This window comes from Seriola aureovittata, chromosome 7 (genome assembly GCF_021018895.1).
Source record: "Seriola aureovittata isolate HTS-2021-v1 ecotype China chromosome 7, ASM2101889v1, whole genome shotgun sequence".
In the NCBI taxonomy this organism is placed as follows: domain Eukaryota; kingdom Metazoa; phylum Chordata; class Actinopteri; order Carangiformes; family Carangidae; genus Seriola; species Seriola aureovittata.
The window spans coordinates 3,709,457-3,725,721 of record NC_079370.1 but is presented as its reverse complement, the minus strand read 5'-3'; the positions used below and the strand labels follow the sequence as shown (position 1 = coordinate 3,725,721).

General features: G+C 40.5%; 1 protein-coding gene across 1 annotated transcript; it reads left to right on the top strand.

The window, feature by feature from the left end:
* The first annotated feature begins 744 nt into the window (after positions 1-744).
* Positions 745-16,009, top strand: ctsk (cathepsin K). Its single transcript, XM_056380495.1, has 8 exons — positions 745-893; positions 2,395-2,518; positions 6,681-6,803; positions 8,702-8,854; positions 12,853-13,071; positions 14,248-14,413; positions 14,881-14,989; positions 15,213-16,009. Exons 2-8 carry the CDS (start codon positions 2,396-2,398, stop codon positions 15,310-15,312), a joined length of 993 nt encoding a protein of 330 aa, XP_056236470.1. The 5' UTR covers positions 745-893; position 2,395; the 3' UTR covers positions 15,313-16,009.
* The last annotated feature ends 256 nt before the right edge of the window (positions 16,010-16,265 follow it).

Sequence of the window (16,265 nt, the reverse complement as noted above, 5' to 3'; positions counted from 1 at the left end):
AGAATGGATGTACATCAGCCTTTCCAGCTATCAGAGTGTATGGTGGACAATCATACTACACAAAAACACTGTGGTTTGTGATGCTTTCTACTCCCTGTACCCACATGGTTTTTCATCTGTGTTTCACTTAATGTTTCACATTAGGATGAAAAAAACAACAACAATAAAAAAAAATAAAACCCCCATTAATATTTCATCTATGAACTTTGAAGATGTTGGTTTTCTGCTTATGGTGCATGCGGTTTTAAAACCTTGCTCCGGAGTTTATTTCTTTATTCATTACAGAAAACAGAAATTCCTTTGTTTATTACAGAAGTTCTGTGTGAAGCTTCTTCTGGTGCAGATGTTTCGATAGTGAGTCTGCAAGCACAACACGAAGACACGGGAACTGGTTTTCCTATAAACAGATTGCACTCATTAGTAATGTTACTAGTTATTTTGCAGTACGAACTACTTTCAAGTTAAAACTTACATAAAATCCACGAACAAAGCTCCTCCTCATGTTTGACAATGGTCTTATAAATAATACAAGTGATGTCTGAGGTTTGAATGGGGGAAAAAAATCCAAGTTGTTTTTATTAAAAATGCAGGAGCTGTGGCCCAGACTGCAGCAGAGTGCAGGGCTCGGCCTCGGTGAAGTTTTCAGACGTGTAATCTGACACCTGACATCATCTGGTTTCGCGGATTGTTGCTGTTTGAGTGAAACCAGATGTGACTACCCTCCATGGAAAAAAAAAAAAAAAAAAAAACTCCTCCCCAAGACCTGGAGCTCCCATTTTACTTCCTCAAAATCCAAACCCATATAAACTCACACACTGACCTACTTTGTCAGCAGAGGAAGACGGAGTCAGACTCACAGGACTTCACTGAAACTCTTTAACTTTGGACGAAAGGTAAAGTTTAATGTTTGGTGATTTCCTGGTGCAGAGTTTTACTTTCAGTTTTGTTCTTTTCTTTTCTCATGCAGGGGAATTTGTATTGTTAGTGAAAATCAGAATTAGAAAGGACAACTGCTAATGTTTTACACTAAAGGTAAACCAACCTATGTGTGACTGAGCTGAACTGAGCTACTCACTTTTATTACAGGCGTTAATTTCCTAGTAAGGACTTCGACTCTTAAGATTTCTTTCCTTTGAATCCAGGCTCTGATAAACTCATAAGTATTTTTCCTTCTAAGAAAGTAATCAGTTTTAATAGGACTAGGATTAGAGAATGATTCTGACCCAGTTGCACCTTTTCTTAATAGAAGGATTTTTGGGAAGTCAGAGCTGCAGCCTAAACTGAGAGTGTTCATGGAAAATTACAACAAGAGACATTGGAAAGGATAAGATCACAAAAAAATGATGCTGTCTGTAAAAATCCATCTCTAAAACCTGCAGAAAAACAGTCACCAGGAGAATTCCTATGACTCACTGTGCACACACTGTTTCGGGTTTAGGTAAACTGTAAATTATTTGCATACAGATCATGAGACCCTGCTATGTAAATCAAGGCATTTAGTTCAAATCACCCAAGGGTGAAGCCTTGGCAGACATAATCCTGGTGTGTAGGAAGCAGAGAATCTAAAGCAGCTCACTTAACACAGCCTTCAAAGTTGAAGGAAACTTTTTTCTTTTTTGTTCTCTGCTTCTGCTAGTTTGGTTAAACTCAACAGGTCGGCGGCCTTTACTGGAAGCGACGGGTACAAATGCAGATTAGAAGCAGGATGTAGGAAAACAGCAGGGAGAAGCTGATACATGACAGATGGACGGAAAACAGAGGGAAGCAAAGGTTGGAGTAAAGGTTCAGACTGCAGCGAAGGGTTTTTGAAGTGTGGAGTTAAAAGTGCACAGAGATTTTATTTCTAAATCCCAGATGATACCAGCAAAGGAACTTTTTCAAACACAAGAAAAAAGTTTGTTAACATGATTCTTCGTAGTGGGGCTGGTACTGAAATCTTTGGTATCCATCGTATTTATGTCAAAACAAAATAAAGATCCATAATCATGAGTTCAGTATTTTCCCCAGACTTTTATTCCCGGCTATGTGGAAACTGGTCTCAGTCCAGCAGTTGTTTGGTTTGCGCCATTGACCGCTGGACTGCTCTGCAGGTATTTTGTCCAAAATCTGCTGCTTGAGGGTTTCCATGGAAATAAAAACCAGAGTAGCATGCTATCGGTCCACTCCACAGAATCCAATACAAAGCAATGAGGCAACACAAGTAATGTTTCATTTCATATTTTATTTAGCGAAGCAGGTTCGACTCTTGCAGCCAGCTCCCAACTTAGTATAAAGGTTGATACAGGTCTCACATGTACTTGAGCACTGGTTTGTTGTGTATATGTAAAACATGAAGTTGTGTGTGTGTGTGTGTGTGTGTGTGTGTGTGTGTGTGTGTGTGTGTTATTCTTCCAGGATGTTGTCGTTTGTGTGCGTGGTGCTGCTGGCGGCCTCAGCTCTGGGTCATATGGATGAAGCCTCTCTGGACGCCCAGTGGGAGCAGTGGAAGATCACACACAGGAAAGAGTATAATGGCCTGGTGAGTGTCTATTTACTTTGTCTACTTACTTTAGTCCACAGGAAGTGGCAAAGGGCTTTAAAATGAAAGTAGAAATCGACAGAAGGAAGTGTGGAGATAAAGATTGAAAACCACAAAAGAAAATGTCATAAAAGAGTCAAATTTCCAAAGCCAACAAAGGTCAAAAGGAAATTTATTCATGACACTATCTGTCATGACTAGTAGGATTAAAAAAACAAACAAACATTTGGTGCTTATATCTGAAAGCAAAATGTTTCCACCTCTCAAAACTTACTCTTCTGTATCGACAGTTGTTTGGTTTTTCTGGATGTTTTCTTCAGCTGGAGAAAACATGATTGCACAACTGCTGGACAGTGAAAAGGAAAGATAAGAGATAAAAAACAACTTCAATGACTCTGTGGACTTGTGTGTGTGTCTGTGTGTGTGTGTGTGTGTGTGTGTGTGTGTGTGTGTGTGTGTGTCTGTGTGTGTGTGTGTGTGTGTGTGTGTGTGTGTGTCTGTGTGTGTGTGTGTGTGTGTGTGTGTGTGGTTAAGCTTCATATTTCATTACCATAAATTCAGCTCCGAGTCCAAGGTGGGATTTTGCACAAAACAAATATAAAGGAAGTTTATTTAAGAGTCAGGACAAAGGGGGGGGGGGGGGGGGGGGGGGGGGCAACAGAGTGACAGAAGGAAAGATCATAGTGACATTAATGGGGAACGATGTCAAAGTTTCATTACAGCTCGGGTCTCAGTTGTTTCATAGCAGTCTGTGTATTTATCTTCCATCTCTTCTTATCAAGCTTTGTTTGTTCCCTCTTCTCACTCTCTCTGTTTGTGCTTCAGTGAGTTGCTCAGCGTGGACATGTTTGTGTTTGTCTCACTGTCTGTCTACATCTGACTCAATTTATCAGCCAGTCAGTTCAGTGTTGGGCTCCACTCTCTTTCTCTCTCTCTCTCTCTCTCTCTCTCTCTCTCTGCTGTCTGGTGGACATTTATTTGGGAGGATGCCGACCTGCGGAGAGAACATTAAACAAAGCAGATGTTCCTTGTTTGAGTTTGAAGTAACTTGACATCACTTCCAAATCTCCATCTGCCGCGTTTTATTGTTCTGTCTCTTTGCTGGCGTTCAGTGTCACATGAATGCTAATTTTGTCAATGAAATTATCAAAATGGCTCGTCATCCCTTTTTTATTTCAAAGATTAGAGCAGATGTATGGATTTATTGTTGACTGTAAAATCAACACAATAAAAACAGCAAGATATACCATTGGTCCAGACGAGAGAGAGGAAAAGTTAGACTGTTCTTAAAACATTAGGATTACAGAGGTAGAGAAGGTCATTCAGTGGATAATTGTTACTTCAGAAATTCTGTTTGCACAACTGAAAAACTGCACTGGGATTTTATCTATTTCATTTTAGCCTCAAAGTATTTTAAAAGATGTTTCAGACTGTTGAAGTGCATCTATTGTTATTCATGGTGTTTGAGTGAATAATAGTGCATCATCAGCATATTGACTGATTTTGTGACCAACTGGAAAACCTGTCTTTTGGTGTATTTGCAGAGGCAAAAATAGTCCATGTCTAGGTCGTTATATAGTTCAACTGGTAAAGAGGAATATCTACTGTTGAGTGTTTTCTTGAAAGTTGAAAGTTTTCCCTAAAGCCAAAGTGCACCAACAAGTAGTGGATTAGTGTCTCCAATAAATTTCATTTATATAGTCCGACCATGAATTTGTTTTTCCCAATTATTTTTTTGCAAAGAAATACTATTGCTGCCATGATTATTTTCCCTTGTAACATGTTTAGTAGTTCAGGAAGCTTCTTCAGGAGGTAATTGGAGACAATGAGAGACAAAGGAAGTGCAGGACTTTGATGCCAGGGACCAGGACTTGCATCCTGAGACCTGAGACCTAAGTCACTTCTGACTCTTTCAGCAATTAAAAAAAGGCTGTGATCTTTATCTAACCTTAGCAAACATTAAATTAAAACTAAATTGTTGTCAGTGAACATTTTGTTGATGCATGCACCATCCACATGTGGCATTATCCAGGTGGCTTTAAGTTTCTTTTGAAAATGTGTTTTCCAAAATTTGAATTTGAGGAGGAAGAAAACATACTACATACACTACTACTGTACTGTATGTACGATTTGTCCACAACCCAAAGCAGCTACTCCCTCGCTACAAGTTAGAGTGTTATCTAACATCATTAAGTGTGAATCTTTACAGCATATGTTTTCCATAGCCAGGCTGTGCATTGTAAACGCTGAGGGAAACAAAGTCGACTGGAAAAGCGAGTAATGTGGGGCCGGCACTGGTTGCTCTACTTCCGTGTTTTGGCCCGGAGTGGAAACAAGACAGATGGAGTTAGAGAACGCAGTAGCTAAAAGTAAAGCAGGACATGCACAATGAGAATTTACTTTTCTTCATCTTTCTCATCCTTAGCCAGTAATTCAGAAAAGTTCATTCTCAAAAGGCTGTAGACCCACTTTTCTTCATCTTTTTATTTACTTGGATTCACCAGGAAGAATTAGGGCCTCAGGTTTATCAACTTAAATCTCATGGTGATGCTTCATCCTTGCTTGATGATTTAGTTTTTAAGTTAAACCATTAGTTTTGATATTGTACTGACAATCTAGCCAATCGACCAGCTGCCCCAAATGTCAGTGGAACGGTGGAAATTCCTCTCACCTGTGACTCAGGTTTACTGTTTCAGTTTCCTTGTCTCTAAAATTTCCCGGACTCTATTTTTTTTTTTTTAAGAAAAAATTATTTATTTATATGTTCTATTTCCTGGCTGTGAAAAAGGAAGGAAATGTAGTTTATCTGGTGTTAAAGCAGAGCCGACTGCAAATGTACTTCCTGGGCGCTCGCTGAGCATCTGTTATCCCTTCACTATTCACCTCCAGCCAGAGGTCACCAGCTCTGCAGCTGTGTAGTGTGTGTGTGTGTGTGTGTGTGTGTGTGTGTGTGTGTGTGTGTGTGTGTGTGTGTGTGTGTGTGTGTGTGTGTGTGTGTGTGTGTAGTGTGTAGTGTGTAGTGCGTAGTGTGTTAGTGCAGTTTATCTACAGTCCTGCATGTTCCTGTGGTTCAAGCGCCGGATGTTGTTTCTGTGTGGACATCATGCATTTATTAATTTTCATATGTGTGTGCATTCATATGATGATTACGTGGGTGTTTATTTATATCCACGCATAGTCAGCAGAAAAGACAACACATCTCTCTCTCTCTCTCTCTCTCTCTCTTTAATCAGTATTCCTCCACCACTTCAACCTTCCTTGAACTGACATCAATGTAATAGAATCAGTCTCCTCGCATGATTTGCATTTTCCATTACTGGAAAGGATAGAAATAATGATCATAGTTATGCTAATGGTTGTTAAGACCATGAATACTAAGCAGAGCATTGGATGTTTTTAGGTAACCAACCATGAGAATGTATCTCATTCTCACATTGCATGTATATAATGTTTAAGCAGCACTGACATCATATAAATATAAAGTCCTACTCTCACACAGATATTTCTCAGCCACACGTGGTGGTGAAGGGATGTAAATATAAACATAAGTTTCAATAGAATTGGACAAATTTGATGCTGTACACAAGCTGCACTAGAGAAGATTATTGTGTGTGTGTGCACTGATTTAATTGGCCTAATTAATGAAATGGGGCAGCTTTCTGTCTTTGCTAATTAAAATGTAAATTTGCTCTATTTGCCCAGATTCATTTTCCTTTCAGCTGTCAGGTGTTAGCGAAGTAAGTGTTAGTAAAAGGATGGAAATAAAACTTAATACTGCGGTATAGGTGACAGAGGAATATTTGTTATGAAGTTCATATGTGTCAGGTGAGAAGGACCAGCATGCAACTGTGACCCAGTGAAGGCGCTGGAGCCTCAGTCCTTCAGTTGTCTGAAAACTGATCCCATAATCCACTGAAAGACTCTCAGGTGTGAAATGACGCCCTCAGGTGATTCTGTCAGGAATTATTGTGCGATCACTTCATATTTACCAGGTGTTTATTTCAGATGTTCATGAGACCAGATGTAAAAGCTGTTTGTTCCTTTCAGCAGCCTGAACGTGTTCATCACAGGGGTTTACGCAGCTAATCTCATTTTATGTTCTGTTCAGTTTTTGTTTTTTGAATTTGACACAAATTGACACCCGTACTTTTGTTTGCTTCAGGATGAGGAGGGGATCCGCAGGGCCATCTGGGAGAAGAACATGCGCATGATCGAGGCCCACAACCAGGAGGCAGCGCTGGGCATTCACTCCTACGAGATGGGGATGAACCACCTGGGAGACATGGTGAGTACGGACAAACAGAGGCAGGTCGAGCGATCGAACGTCTGATATCAGCCCAATAATGTCCTGACATAGTGGAAAGACAATGGACGGACCCTGACAGAAAGACTAGCCAAGTGATTGGTTATAATCATCTGATCTGACACAGTGACCATCTTGAAAAACATAAATCTCACATAGTTTGATCCTGGCGTCATCAGGAGCAGGCAGGGCACCACTATAACCAGTATCACCAGTATTAACTGACAGCAACATTCACAATAACAATGACTGTGATGAGTTTTTGCAGTTTCCCTCTTGTTTTTGTTTTATCATATTCCAATTCCATTATGTGACAGTAGCGCAGTTTTGACTGAACTGAGGCACCTCCCCAAAAAACAATCAAGCCACCGTTCGCACTGTTCTTGGATTGTATCCATCATATCGCTTCGCTCAGCCCAGCTGCTGTGGTGCCAACACTGAGGCAGCTGTCTCAGGTTAATGAAGTAAAAAATTACCAACTGCCACAACAAGTAGCCTGAGGATACATCTTCTGTACCTGTTTTCCAAACAAAAACTCAACTAACAATTGTTTTCATTATTGAATTATAGAATTATTTCTCCCCACCCAAGATGACGTTTTCAAATGTCTTCGATTCAGTTCACAATCATGCACAGCGAAGAAAAGCGTCAGGGAAGCTGGAACCAGCAAATAGTAGTGGCCTATTTATTTTCTGTCGATGGGCCAATCAGTTAATAGACTAATTGCTGCAGTATGAGCAAAGTCTCAGGGTGCATTCAGAGCATAAACTGAGGTTGTTTCATTTTCAGTGTCTCACATCGTACACATGAAACCAAACGTGTTTGATTCTCATTGTGGTTAAAGTCTCTGAAAATCAGCTGCTAAGTGTCAAATATTCCCTTGTTTTTTTTTTTTCCATCATCAGTTCAGGCTTTTAGCTGCTGTCATGTTTGTTTTCTGCATCAGCTGCAGCTGTAGTCAGTGATATGTATGTCAGTGCAGGTCATGACTGACGGTTGTTTTTACATGAAGATGCCGCCTGTAACAACCAAACGGGTGTGTAAAAGCAGCGTCACCGGTGCTGGGGGTTTATTTATCAGCGACGGGAGCACGTACGCGTATCCACACTCTGGATAAATGGCCAGTGTCATGTTTATGTAGGAACAGGTGGCTGGAAATGAAGGATGAGTTTCCATTTTCGTTTATTTTTACTGGAAGCACTTAAGTGAAATGAAAGAAATTAACAGATGGTGCGTATTTCTTCCATTAATGATCTTTCTGCTCACTGGCTGAGCTGTGATGAAAACACTGCACTGGGGAATTCTGATTATATCACATCATATAAGCAGCAGTCTCATTGTGACAGCCAGAAAACAACAGAGAAGTCTGTTATTTTAATTCCTCCTTCGTCTGCATTTCCCTCTTTCATGCTGTTGTTTTATAAATCTTTCATGTGCACTATTACACCTCTCCTTGTGTCACTTTTTGACATTTGTACAACACAGAAAACTGACATTTCACTTTGGAGTAAACTGTGTTAAACCCATCTCTTCATGAAATACTTTTCATCCTCCGTCACCCTGCTGAGTCAAATCCTCCCTCTCTCATATCTTCTTTTACTTGTCCTTGTCTTAAGTCTAAAAATAAATCCTCCCTGCCCCCCTCTCTTGTTCTTGCCCCAAAACATTTTTTATCTCACAGGATTATTCCAGGAACCAAGGAAAGTTTCATACCAACCACTTTCAGCAAAATACAACCTGGAACCGTTAACCTCTACACTCTTGGTTGCTTGTTATGTGTTTGATCTAGAAACTCAGCCTGCTGTTGCAGCTCAGCAGCATCCCTAATGACCTGAGCCAGGATGTAAAATGTAACGTTAACTGTGTCTCTGTTCATGCAGACGTCAGAGGAAGTGGTTGAGAAGATGACCGGCCTGCAGATCCCCAATAACCGCGAGCGCAGCTTCACCATGGCTCTGGATGATAAGGTCTCCAGAATTCCCAAATCTGTCGACTACCGCAAGAAGGGGATGGTGACGCCAGTGAAGAACCAGGTCAGACAACACAGACAAGCTTATTGCATATCCAGTGTTTAAAAAGACGTTTAGACTCTTTGACTTTTTGGCAGCTTTTCATAAGTAAAAATCCTCCATCAGGAGCTGGTGGAGACCAAAAACAGAGCTAAAAAAATAGGTGATATTGGACTTAGGCTACGTCCACATTAATCCGTATTTACTGCAATTTAAGATGAAAATCTCCCTCCAGATGACCATTTTAGCTCCGTCTCAGAAATGATCTCCATCCAGACAATTGCACCTGAAAACACATACATACATGACCATTCACAAACACTGGGCATGCACAAGCTGGTGTAAACAAGAAGCAGATTGTCTACTCTGCAGTTGATTAGTTGCAGAAAATACTAGAACGAGGAACAGCAAAGACAGCTATAGTGTTAAAATGCAGAATTTAACTGGACACACAACTGCTAGCAAAGACAACAAGGTCAGTAACGCTGGTAATTCATTATCCTTGTTGTATTCACTGGTAGTCGAGGCTGATGAGGCTGAGTGTGGGTGTGGCTTTACATTCACCAGGTGGCCAGAAAAACGACTCCAAATAAGTGCCAATGCTGCTCCATAACTGTTGTATGTGTAAATAAGCAGCTGTTTTCTAACATGTCCGCCATATCAGGTTGATGATACGTAAATGTTGTGTTCACATCTTGTTTCTGCTGCCCCCAAGTGGCCAGAATCATCAGTTATTCCAGGCTGAAATAAAAGAAGACATTAGAGCCGACATAGTAGCTGAAGAAACATGTGCATTTCATGGGCAGGGAAGTGGACGAACCTGTTGGTTGACTAAACTGTGGGGAGAGACAGTTCTGTTCTGTCCTCACACCTTTGGCCTCTACAACATAAGAGAAACTACAATGTGTCACCGCAGATAAAGGAAATATGACAGTAAACAAAACAAATATTCAGAACACGAGTGAGTTTGAGTAACAGAAATGTTTTCAATATGATCAGGATAAAAAAATCATTGAGCATAAAAACTTATTGAGAACGGACACGGAGAACATGAGAGGGCAGATTTAAATTACTGTGTCATAGTTCATACTAATCAAAAGAGGAACAGGCAGCACATCACACCAGGGGGAAGTTGTTGTATTTTTGTAACTGTCATATTCCTGTCAATAAGCGTTCCTGGTAACTGAAATACAAGATATTAAGTTAGTTCCTGTTGGGTTTTGACATGTGATATTATTTGCTTGAGGCTTTGGGGAAAGAGAAAAAGTTCCCAAGGCTGTTTTCAGGCGAAATGTTAAGAAGCAAACCTCAGTGGTTTCTGTGGGGTATTTTTGGCAGGTATTTATTATAAGAACTTGAGAAAAATCTTCATGTAACAGCACATTTATTGTCATATCAGATCTTGTAAGTTGTTGTCTTATAAAATCCTCGTACGTGTCAGTGGATGAGTTCAGGAAGTGGTGGCCTTGCAGCAGCATGTGACCTCAGAAATGGCTGAATGAGATTCAGAGTATGTATAGGATAGTATGTAGGATATTTTTATCCGTAGCCTTGAAAGAAACGATAAAAGCTTTCAGAAAAATACCTGGGAACATCTTCTATGTTTTCCCTCCCAGTGAGAGTACGATCATGTGACCTGCTGCCTTCTAATGGACTTTGACAACAAGGGATGGGTTTGATTATCAAATGTAATTAGTCATTACAAGGACTCGGACAGAAGGGCCGTATTTATGTAAACAAGGGTTGAGCGGGACAGGAAGTACATAGACTGAAATATGGCGTACATCTGTGCTTTCTGCTCAAAGGCTCGTTAGCAGCACCGTGATGTTATGTTATCTAATAAACATTAGATAATGTGTTTAGCCATTGTGTTTATTGTAGTTTGAAAATTAACCCTGGAAAAATAAAATGAAATAAAATAAAAAATAAAATAAAATAAAATAAAATGAAACTAAAAATGGTGATAGTTTTTAGTTGGTTTAGCTGATTTTTTTTATTTTATTTTATTTTAATTATGCATTAATTCAATGGTTTGTTGTAGTATTCCAATGTAAATACAAAATCATTGTACAATAACAACAATAATAATTATAACATCAGGGTTTTTTGCAAACTAAAACTAAAATAGCTAAAATATGAATTATTTGGCAGACAGCATTGTGTAAGGATGATTTTTATTTCCATACTACTACTACTTCTACTATTAAAAATAAATAAACATAATCATAATGATAATAATAGTGATTAATCCTGGATGGGATTTCAGACTTCATGTGGAAGGATGTTGTCTCCCTCTGGTGGCTGAAATCCAACCTGCAGCTATAAACAGGATTTATTGAGCTGTCCTTCAGCTTCCTGTTGGCCATGAATTATTCAGCAGGCTGGCTGCACTTTGTGCATACTAACAACTCTGCTGCTTCCTCCTCAGCTCCTTTTCTGATGACTGAATTGTCTTTTGATGTTTTGTTTGTTTCGGCTCCACCAGAACTCAAAGCTGTGCTCAGAGCGTCCAGGATGAACTGAAGTGATTACACATTTACAAAGTTTTTAATTGGAAAAAACTCAGAGCAGCAGAATGTCAAGAGTGTTTTCCTCGAGGAGGAGCAGCGGAGGTGTTTTAACTCAAAGCTGGGCGAGACATTACAGTCAGACAGTGTCTGTAATTCAGTTTTATTGCCTCAGACAAAGAGATCCTGACTGCACAAGGAGCCAACATTTGGATTTTATATTTCTTTCTATCAGATGTTAAATAACAAAAAATATATTTTTTATGAAGCACAAAAAGCTAATATCGGTGTGGGTAGATTGTGTTGTTTGCTGACAGGGTGAAGTGTATCTGTCACTAAATACACTACCTCAACATCACACCAATATGTGATTGTGAGACGTGATTCTGGCATAAATTTGATCATGTAAACAGCTTCCATCACATAATGGACCCCTGGACCATTTAGTCCAGTTCATCACAAAGGTGATTGTCCACACCAAACTGGGAAAACCATGTGTTTGTGGACCCAGCTGTGGACAACAACACTCTGACAGAACAGTAGCTTTCAACCTTTTTTCTCCTTGGGACCCCTTTAAACAAGGAGTATTCATTTATTATCAGTATATCATTTTTGTTGCTGGCTACATGTGTTTGTGCCAGTTCAACTAAAGAGTCACAACCTTTCTCTTTATCCAGAATTTTAAAAGATTATACTTCCTGTTCTATTAATCTTCTTACAGCCCCTCAGGTGTTATCTTGTGACACCTTACAGGGATCCTAAGTCCCAAATATAATATCACTGTATGATGTAGCATTAACACTGAGGGACCTCACCCATACCATGAAAAACAGCAACCAACCAAAAAGGGACACAAAAGTACACAATGTCCATTTAAGGTCGAACACCAGAGCTGCTGTTATTGCTGTTAATGTTGCATTTCCACCTTACAATTACTTAGCTAAACATATATGTAAGTGTAACAATATCAATATTAACCTGTAAAACTTCATTTCTAACACACTGGATTCGATCTAAGATGTATCATCAACTTCCTCCCCAGAGTAGCATCATTGTTGTTGTCAAAGTTGTCAAAGTCTGCCCCCCAGTGGACAGAGAGGAGAAGACACAAACTGCATGTTGCTATTTTTCACTTGCCATTTTAATATGTTTGATTTCCTTTAGACTGATGAGGTATTAATGAGGCGTTCACATGCTGTCGTGCAATTTTCCTCCGTCTTTTTAGATTTGTGAATCTAAAAATCAATCTGCTGACTTGATTTTCTTCTATTTTCTTCTTGGTTTTTATTGTGCAGTGATTTAAAAGTAAATATATGGATGGGTACTAACGTACACATTTCACGTACTTCTACTCTTTATATACATTTAACTCACACCACAAACAGTCAGAACCTGGAGAAATATGTTTGTAGGTTTATACTTTTTTGTTTTTTTTAAATCTCTCACTGTTTTCATCAAACTGAGCTAAACAACATTAATCCTCTTACTCTCCTCTCTGTCTTTCACTCCTGACAGGGCTCCTGTGGCTCCTGTTGGGCCTTCAGCTCAGCCGGGGCCCTCGAGGGCCAGTTGGCCAAGCAGACAGGTCAGCTGGTGGACCTCAGTCCTCAGAACCTGGTGGACTGCGTCACAGAGAACGACGGCTGCGGAGGAGGATACATGACCAACGCTTTCAAGTACGTCCAGGAAAACGGAGGCATCGATTCTGAGGTGGCCTACCCGTACGTCGGAGAGGTGAGAAAGTTACAATGACACTCGTTTACTAAGAGATAACCTTCAGCGGCCGTCATCTTAATGAACTATCATGTGTCTTGTGACTGCGGGAAAGCGTCCGCAGGAACTGAGGTTCACCGCATTTCTGAAGCTTTAGTTTCTCTTTCCTGTCACGTCTTAACACTTGTTCTCTTGCTGGTGTTGATGTGAAGCCCTGGTCTGGTTCCAGGAACCAGAAGTAGAATTAGTCTCAGTGTCCACCCTGTAACTTAAGCCCTTATAGACCTGTGCAATCACCTGGATGCTCAACATGAACAGTGCAAGAGGGTGTGACACTGGGGTCAAAGGGCAGATAATCATGATAACCCCAACAGCCACACTCCCCAAAACACTACCCTGTCCTAAGGGAAGAAAGTCTATGTACCTCCACCTTTAAAGCTGACTAATTAACATGTTGTACTTTGTTTGTTCATACAAAAACCAACGTGTACAAAGGCAAGCTATTCCCCCTTTCCCCGTCTTTATGCTAAGCTAAGCTAAACAGCTGCTAGCAAATTCCTGTAACTTGCTGGTTTTAAATGATACCCACAGTCTTGCATAAAAAAAATAAAAGAATCAAAATGATGACAACTTTGAGAAAATGCAGATTCAAACTGAAACCAAAGTGGTTAATGGTTCCTCACATGACGCTCACAGTGTCACGCATCATCATACCCCTTTTTCCCTTTTGACTGTGAAGCGGCAGCAAATATTAGATTGAGTTGAGATGATTCAGCAGGAATGATGAGGAAGAAACTCTTCCATTGCCTTAAAAAGACAACAAACACACTCTGTTTATTAATGCACTGGCGAAAGAAGGAAGTAGAACTGCTTGTTAATGATTGTAGGCTGCTGTCTCCCCATTGTTGGGATGCCGTGAATGTAATGAAGCCAAGCACATGACATGAGCAATGTGCACATGACAGTGAAACCGCAAGGATCAGTGTAAAGTGACATGAGCAACTGTCTTATTTTCATCAAACGACCCTAAAATATTAAATTTATTTTGATGCAAGACATTTGAGATCCTGGAAACATCAAATGTTTGGTATTTTTGCTTCTTGCATTTTGTTCAGGTACCGCCGCTATTTGGCTTTTCCACCAGAAATCAGAAACAAACATTTCCAGCATTCTTCTCCTCTTTTGTCTCGTCCGCAGAACCAGCCCTGCCGCTACAACTCATCGGGCATGGCAGCTCAGTGCAGAGGCTACAAAGAAGTCCCAGAGGGCGACGAGCACGCTCTGGCTGTTGCACTGTTTAAAGTGGGTCCAGTCTCCGTGGGCATCGACGCCACGCAGAGCAGCTTCCAGTTCTACCAGAGAGGTCAGTGAAGCGCTCAGACGTCTGTTAACAGGCACTGACTCGTCCCAACATTATTATGATTTGTATTATTTCCTGTAAATAGTGAAGTGTGTAGCGCACCACCACCTCGTAATCAGGTAAAATGCTTAAACCCTCTTAAACCTCCCATGAAGATGCTACACAGTGCACTGCTGCTGACCCCTTGCATGTGAGGCATTCAAGGAACATCTGTAAGTTGTAGCAACTACCAATAGTCTGCATGTGAGGTATAAACATAAAACCAAAATGGCGTTTGGTTTCATAAAAACCTCGTTATAACTTTAAATATGAGCATTCAGTGTGGAGAGGGCTTTAAACGGACCTTCATGTTGGGACATAACACTTACCTGAACACACCAACATAGAGAATTTTTACCTGGCAGTTACTTTAAACTGTGACATGATCAGCAAGTTGCTCCTCTCACTCTTCCCCTCTGTCTTGTGCCCAGGTGTTTACTACGACCGCAACTGCAACAAAGAGGACATCAATCACGCTGTGCTGGCAGTGGGCTACGGAGTGAACACCAAGGGGAAGAAGTTCTGGATCGTCAAGAACAGGTGGGACACATCACCTGTCTGAGTCTGAGTGGCAGCAGGTGGCTCATAAAACCACTGAAATGAAACGACGGGTTGTTCTGTCGGCGTGGCGTTGATTCGATGGCGTCTGTCTGACGACAAACTGATGACATGAAATGCTGTTTGACTCCTGGCGATGCTCTCACATCTTTCTCTCTCTCTTCCCATCTCTGTCGCCCTCTTTTGTCTTTTCCCCCCCTGACAGCTGGAGCGAGAGCTGGGGCAACAAGGGCTACATCCTGATGGCACGTAACCGTGGCAACCTCTGCGGCATCGCCAACCTCGCCAGCTACCCCATCGTGTGAGGAGATCGGAGAGTACGGAGCTCAGAGGGAGACGAGGGGAGGACAACGGGGGCTCTGCTCAGACTACTATACATGAGAAGATATCCTTCCAAATCTCAGTGAAAACACATTTTTAAAAACTCAATTAGGACTCACTGTCATTTGGAATGAATCTCCTCTGGTATCAGAAAGGGTTAAATGAAATGGACTCTTGGATTCAAGCGTCCTTAACTAACGTCTGAGGACGTTTTGGTTATCTTGAATAATTTGAAGCACTTTGAGCCCCTCAAGTCTTTTCAGTTTTATCTCCAGAGCAGCAGACTTCCACTGTGGTCGGCTCCGTAGAGAAACACATACAATCCCAGTACCTCCAGGGCATGGCGTTAGTAACACTTACCAACGTGCCAAGTTAAATCTGCACCAGTGACCCAGTGTTTGGCTGATAGTCCGTGATGCTTTCAGTCTCTTGTTTTTTAATTACAGTGTGTGTGTGAAAACGACTTAAATTTAAATTCAGTGCGGCAGGAAACATTGCTGGGCAATGAGAGCTCCTCCTCTCCTGTTGACGCTGAGTCCTTTAAAATCCTGCAGTTTTTCTGATCATCATGTCAAACTTGTTGTTGTTGTTGTTGTTGTTCTGTTCAGCACTTTTCTGATGATTAAACTGTTAACTGATGTTTTCTATGAAATTGAATAAAGATTTCATTTTGAATTTTAACGTATCATACAGACTTTTTTTAATGATAAACCAAGGAAACAAAGTTTTTTTCCCCTTATCAAGACCATTTATCATGAACATTCAACAGTGGAACAAAATATCAGCTAACAGGTAAAAAAAAAAAAAAAAGTCAATTCACAAGATGAAAAATAATAATAATGAAGAAATACTTTTAAAAAAACTTCTAAAACTTTGTACATGAACAATTCTCTGTATTTAGTCTCAAATGATCACAGACTCTCAACTGATACAGGCT

Excerpts from the sequence above, each read along its gene's own strand:
- ctsk (XM_056380495.1), top strand. The coding sequence starts at position 2,396 with ATGTTGTCGTTTGTGTGCGTGGTGCTGCTGGCGGCCTCAGCTCTGGGT. Across the intron at positions 14,414-14,880 it reads CTTCCAGTTCTACCAGAGAG|GTGTTTACTACGACCGCAAC; the intron begins GTCAGTGAAGCG and ends TCTTGTGCCCAG. Across the intron at positions 14,990-15,212 it reads TTCTGGATCGTCAAGAACAG|CTGGAGCGAGAGCTGGGGCA; the intron begins GTGGGACACATC and ends CCCCCCTGACAG.